Raw genomic sequence first — 7,054 nt, forward strand, 5'->3', positions numbered from 1 at the left:
TAATTTTTATTTAGAATGTCCAGAAATCGAGTATGGAGTTTTATAGCCCATCCAAAGTGCAATTTCAAATCGCTAAAACGTACCGTATAATTTTTAAATTTTTTGTTGAGTGTTTTGCGTTTTCTTCCTCACAACGCATGATCAAAAATTTTTTTATATGAAAGAAAATCAACGGAAGTTTTTAGCGCCTTTTGAAACTTGAACTTCATTACCCTTTATTAAAAATTGAATGGCCTACAAAACTACAAATTCGAAAATTGTCCAGAAACTCTGAAAAAAAAATTTTTAAATTTTGATGAAAATTTTTTGAATATTTGTGAACTTCATATAAAGTTTGAAACTTTGATTTACTATATGGTTTATATTATAGAATGAACTATATTTTAATAATAATTATTTATAATTAATGGAAAAAATTGTTCATGAAAATAATTGTGAATATTATATGATTACAAAGGGGTACACTTTAGTTTGACGCTCACAATATGTGTACGTATGTATGTATACCTGCATGCATTATTAAACAATGTAAGGTCTGCTTTAGCTATATAAACTCTTTTGACAATGAATTTTCTGCTTGAAATTATTCGGTGGCTTTTCAGTCTCAAAATGCGCACAAAAGAGAGGTATGTATCTAGCATTTCAGGTTTTGTTTGTTTTTCATTTTAGCCCCACCGGTGTTAATGAGTGAGACAGCTAATAGATTATAAACGATTCAGCAATGCGCAAAATAGCCTAGCAGACAATCGAATATACGTACACAACTGAAGTGCGAAAGAGAGATCTCCACATAACAGGTATACGCACAGGCAGACCTAGCTATTAATTAGAAAGAGACTGGAATATTATCGAATCGTAGAACTGCAAAACACGCAATTATCCGTCTCATTCGTAAACCACTGTGCTAAAACAGTCTGCTATTGTTTTTTATTCGGTGTAGTTTAAGGACATTTTGTTCGCTAAAATTACTAGTGAAATAAAAAAAAAAAACAAATAAAATAAATACAAATTTAACCACGGAAACTCAAATTCTCATTCGCGTCAATAAAGTTCAAAGATATTTATACTAAAAAGTCACCGTAATGATACGAACGCGAAAACGCCGGCGCTCAGCGGAGCCTGGGCAGCAAGCGGAAGCAAATGAGGTGGCAATCGTTCAGCCATCTATCGCCGCAAACTTCGCCGCTGCAGTCCCAACGGCTGCGCCAGCTGAGACTGAATTTCCACACTGGTTGAATGAAATAAAAGTGGAAGCATCAGACAGCGAAGCAGAATTTGTTAAAGAAGACGAAAGCACACTTGCCGATATCAAACCCGACATACACGAAATACAAAAACAATGCATACGCAGCCAACAATCACCACACGCGGAGAGAATGTCGACGCCGACGTCGCTGTTGGCTACATCAACACAGTCAGCAGCCGTGGCTGCGACGGCAGGGCAAGTGAATCTGAGTGGCGATTACGTGTTAGATATCGATAAACTTGTTGAAGATGTGTCGGCGCAGTCACTGAGAGAAGACTTTCAAATTAAAGTTAAAGATGAAATTATCGACGAAGAGAAACGAGAATCATCAGACAAATTAAAACCGTTAACTTTAAACCGATCTGATTTTAATTTTGTTGCGGATGAGATAGATATGCAGGAGACTGATTCGGATGAAGATGGCTATTCCGATGTCGACCTTGACGATGATTACGAACCTTTAGAGAGTGAGTCGAACTGATTTAAGATTGGAAACATTTTTTACCTTTGATATTTATTTGTTAGGCGATGAGATCGAAGACTTGTACGACCCAGAATGGTTTAATAGGCTAACAATGCCAAGGAGATTGTTCCCGGACCAAAATTACCAAGGGATACTAAAAGGTGGTACCAGTAGGAATTTGCATACGTTCTACTTTTATCACATCCTTGAAGGACAAAACTTCTTTGAAAGGGTGGCTGAATGCTGCAACAAACGTGCCGAAAAAATTAAAAAAGGCTCGCAGAGATGGAGCAACACATGCACCGAAGCTTTCACTTGGCAGGAGATTAGCATTTTTATCGGAATTTCCCTGCAAATGGGTTCAATGCAACTGCCAACATTGTCGGAATATTGGGAATGCCAGTCGCATCACGGTTTCAATGGGTTCTCTACAAAGATGACCTTGAATCGTTTTAAATTTCTTCTGGAAGCTTTGAACTTCGAATGCTTTCAAACTGAAAATTGTACATTCAATACCGAAGACATGGGGAATAGATTTGATGATTTGAAACCTCTTCTGAATTTTTTCAACAATCGAATGGAATCCATATACAGCTGCGGTCAAACTATAGTTCTGAATGAACCTCTTATTTATTGGAAAGGCAAGCTTAACCAGGCAAACGAAATGAGTAAGAAGTTTCGTAGGAATGCAGTTATGCTACACCTTTTGACGAAACAATCCGGTATGGTACTCAAGATATTAGCAGATATGGAGGGTTCAGAACAAAAGCAGATTTCTCGTAACCCTAAGGCCCAGGTTGTTCAACGATTATCGAAAGCAATAGAATTGCTGAAGGAAAAGTTTGGAAGAGGTAACTACAATTAAATATTATATAAATTTTACGTTGTATTTAATTTGCGACCTGTAGGTCATGTGGTTTTTACTTGCAAATATTACGGCAGCTACGCGCTTTGCTTGGAATTGGCTAAACTCGGAACCTATTGCTCGGGGTTTTTAGATAAAAATTGTTTTGGAAATAGCAAAGAATTGGTACTACAAAATTTAGGACAATATCAATTTGAAACCAGATATGCTGGCTATGTAATGATGGGCAAGAGTCGAAGACTCCGGAAAAATGTATATTTTTATAGTTCCGACTGTCTTGCTATTTACCGTAATGAAATGATCTTGAGCCATCAGCTGAAATTAGTGAAAGAGATCAGCTGGCAATTAGGCATTCCCGTGGAAATGCGTGCGGCTATGTTGGACTACCAATTACCTTTGGAACGCACGGAAATCAAGTGGGACAGACGGTTGATGATCTATGTCATACACCTGGTTTTACTCAACGCTTACTTACTCTATCAAAGCCATAATCAAAATCTACGGTCTACGAATAAACTGCCGATGTTTTTCAAACAGTTTCGGCAAGGAATTATTGCGTCGCTAGTACATCCCGATGAAAGTGGAAATATTGACAAGAAAAGTCCTGCAAATGAAAATCTGATAGATACTGCCACAACAATAAACAACTCAGAGCGCGATCCAAATCTGCATATACCGAGTCAACTGGATTTAAAAAAAGCAACACACCGTCCAATGGAAATACCATGTTCCAAGGGAAAACTAGTAAAGAAGCGTTGTAGAATTTGTTTTAAGACAGGTCTTTTGATTTTTTCGCAATTTTGTTGTGCTGAATGCCCCGGCATGCCGGGACTTTGCGAAAATCCTTGTTTCAAATTATGGCATGAATATATTGAATGAAAATGGCTACCGTGTATGAAGAGTTGTGCAAGAGAGAGGATACAAATTAATAAATCGCTATAAATTATCTATTTGGTAAAAGTTTAAATTTTTTCAATTTAATACGCTAATTAGAGAAGGATCGTTTTAACGTAAGAAAAATCTTTGTTTACCAAAAAAAAAAGCTGTTACGATATTCACCCTCATTGCGAGAGTCGTGTCGAATGCAAGTCGTTTTTCGAGAGTCGAAAAATTTCCACTCGACTAGTGTATTAAAACCGAAAAACTTGGCAGCACTGTATAGTTCTCGACGATTTTGGTCGTTTACTTATTTCAGTTCGACAATAGACAATGTGACTGTTGTCGAGTCGTACAACATAGTCTGATTTACGACTTACGCAATGAGGCTGATTGTTTGGGAACTACAAATGTGAGAAATTCGATTTTTGCCTTCTCCAACACTGAAATTCAGAAGCAGAAAATCGAAGTAACAATTTAATAAATACGAATATCTTACCTTGAGCATGCTTTTGACGCAGTTTGTTCAAAATATTAGTGGCATCGAAGCCGGCGTTGTCGCACAGTTGACGTGGAATCACCTCCAGAGCTTTGGCAATGGCAGCAATCAGCAGCTGTTCCTTTCCAGCGATGGTTCGCGAATAGTCCCGGAGAATTTTCGAGAGCTCCATTTCGATGGCGCCACCACCTAAAAATTTAAGAACACTTTTAAAATGTATGTATGTACATCAGCAATAATATGATTTTCAAATGAAAGGTTTTGTTTTTAAAGAGATCTTTACAAATTCTGACACTTATAATGTTCATAATCACGTGGCACATGCTTCAAATGTATTTTAGCATCCTAAATTTTTAAAAGGCATTATTTTTTAGTCTCCAAAACGATTTCATCGTAACCGAACACATTGACGTTCTTAACTCTTTATTCTTAATTGTATTATCTTTTACACGCAAAAGTATTTTGTTATTTTTCTGACCTACATTCAGTCGACCAAAGCGATTTTTATTGTATGCACTTTCATATGTACCCCACAGTGGCTCACGAAACTGAGCACGCTTTATTTCGTTGCAAATTTTATTCTGAATTCTGTATTGTATATTGACATCCGTTGGCAGTGCAGTAGATAATGGCAAGTAAATAAGAACAAGTTTTTGCAAGACTGAAGAATAGTCGCCTTGAATTATTGCCATCATAGATTCAATTGTGAAGTTTGTTCTTGACTGCGGAATGGAACAGAGAACTCAGCATACGACCGTGATGAGTTTTTTGACTCACTGTACATAAGCAAACGCACCGGCACTGTATAGGCTTTCAGAGGGAGAGCGACAAGCGAATGTAGTCAGTGGCCAACTGACGCTAACATTTAAAAAAAACGCACAGATGTCTATAAAAATACTGGAGTATAATAATGTTGCTTATATATACATATGTAGTGCATAATTATTGGCAGATTGGATGCGGTGTAGGTTGCCACTTAAAAAAAAAAAAATAGAATTTAGTTTATGCAGCAAAAAATATGAAGCAAAGAGATTTCGTGAATACTATTCAGGCGGGGGTAACAAAGAAATAAGGTCAATAATAACTGAATTTGGTTAATTAAACCTATACTTTATTAATAATTAGCCCTATTTGCGATTGTATCGTAAGCGACGTTGTAGCAACATAGTTTATATACATATATTGTCGCTTACATACATATCAGAATATTAATTTCTTGCGTAATAATTTAGCGTAAGCATTTGGTAGCAATATTTTGTATTCAAAGTAATACACCCCGCGACAAAAGATAGAACAGCAACATTTTTTACCAGTTTCCACTACTTTGCGTTTGCTTTTTTTTATTATTTTTATATAAAGGTATAGCATACCAAATGCTAAATAAATCTAAGTTTCAGACTTTGTACCAAAATTATAAAAATTTCACAAACTTTTCATCACAATTCCAAGCATTTTAATTCTAGTTTCTATAATAATTTTGGGTATGCAGTTGTATAGCTTATCAAATTTTAGTATAATAAAGTGCAAGTTTTTTGCTGACGGTACCACGCATTTTCTTCCATACAAAGCAATTTTTTATATGGAAAAGAGCGCATAACACCGTCGCAAAAAAATTATCAAAAATCAGCGCGATTTTTTAGCAACTTACACTTGCACTTATACTAGAATTTAATAAGCTATAAAACTGCATATCAAAAATTACCCTAAAACTTAAAATTAAAATGCTTGGAATTGCGATGAAAAGTTTGTAGAATTTTCATAATTTTTGTACAAAGTCTGAAATTTAGATTTATATGGTATTTGTTAGATTAAGAGCTATACTTTTATATAAAAACAAACGAACCTTAAAAAATGCAAAAGTAAAGTAGTCAAAACTGGTAAAAATGTTGATGTGCTATCTTTTGTTGCGGAGTGTAAATATTAATAAAAAAAAAGGGCTCTGATGTCCCAATTCAGTCACAACAATCTGACCGCGTCTAATTAAAACTTTGGGAGCCTCCTTAAAAATGAATTGAATGGACTGACTTAGCGCTGACTGAATTGCCGACTGAGGCGGCCAAATGGATAGCTGAGTCATCCAATCAAATGCAAATTAAATAAATGTCAATCATTATAGTGAGGTGCATTTGAATGAATTAAAATGAACAAATAATTTAAAAATAGAAAAATCAATTCGAAAACTTGCAGTGAACAATTTGCATTTGTTTATTCGAAGAAAACGTAAGTTGTAAGTAAGTAATTATTATTCGAAAAGGAGGATAAAAAAGTCAAAGTTATACGGTGCATTTTTTAATTGCAAGGCGAAGCGTCGTCAAATGAAAACAGTGTTTACAGGTAACCAAAAAAAAAAAAAAATTAATAAATAAAAATGGATGTTTGCAGTTGATTGCATTTGATTTGCTAGAGATGAGCGCAGAGTGTCAAAGCGATATGTAGGCTGAACCGCACAAATTTTCGCATAGAACGTGTGGCCCATTTATAAACCGTGACCATGCCGCATTTAATGAAGTTGCAATACATCCTTGGCATTTACTGCCGGTTTCACCAGCAATTTAAGTGAAATATTTTTGTTTTCTAGTTTTCATAATAAGGCATATTCTTGTATTCGTACGAATCAGAAACTTAAATTTTTTCATCACTTTTCTATAAAAAAATATATACATACATATCGTCGATGCCTTTGCAAAACCGCCTATCTTACGGCACCCAAATTTTACAGGAGAGCGAAAAAATGAATGAATTTGAAGGCATTGCTTTGGTAGGCGGTATTTTCTCTAGCTATTATTTTACAAATCTGTTATTTTATTAACGATTTTACTATTTTTATGCATAAATCTCGATGTCTGGAGTTCGGGGTTACCAAACTTCATTTTTGTCACAACAGCGATTTAGGCGGTTTTGCAGCTGGTCGATGGGCAGATTTGCAAAAACATCGACGATATGTATTAAAAAAGCCATACTTCGTATAAACAAAAAATAAGCAATTGATTTTCCCTAAAATTCCAGAAACAAATTTGAGTAAAAGCGCTGCAATTTTCAGAAAAAGCAATTTCTTAGTTTTTATTCATAAGGGCCAATAATAATATGATAAAATATTAACAATTT

General features: G+C 35.2%; 1 protein-coding gene across 1 annotated transcript; it reads left to right on the forward strand.

Moving 5' to 3' along the window:
* Positions 1-681: 681 nt before the first annotated feature.
* Positions 682-3,541, forward strand: LOC118755311. Its single transcript, XM_036490156.1, has 3 exons — positions 682-1,713; positions 1,772-2,560; positions 2,618-3,541. Exons 1-3 carry the CDS (start codon positions 1,083-1,085, stop codon positions 3,451-3,453), a joined length of 2,256 nt encoding a protein of 751 aa, XP_036346049.1. The 5' UTR covers positions 682-1,082; the 3' UTR covers positions 3,454-3,541.
* The last annotated feature ends 3,513 nt before the right edge of the window (positions 3,542-7,054 follow it).

Source organism: Rhagoletis pomonella, unplaced genomic scaffold, assembly GCF_013731165.1.
Source record: "Rhagoletis pomonella isolate Grant_MI unplaced genomic scaffold, Rhpom_1.0 Rhpom_scaffold_05871, whole genome shotgun sequence".
NCBI classification, from domain to species: domain Eukaryota; kingdom Metazoa; phylum Arthropoda; class Insecta; order Diptera; family Tephritidae; genus Rhagoletis; species Rhagoletis pomonella.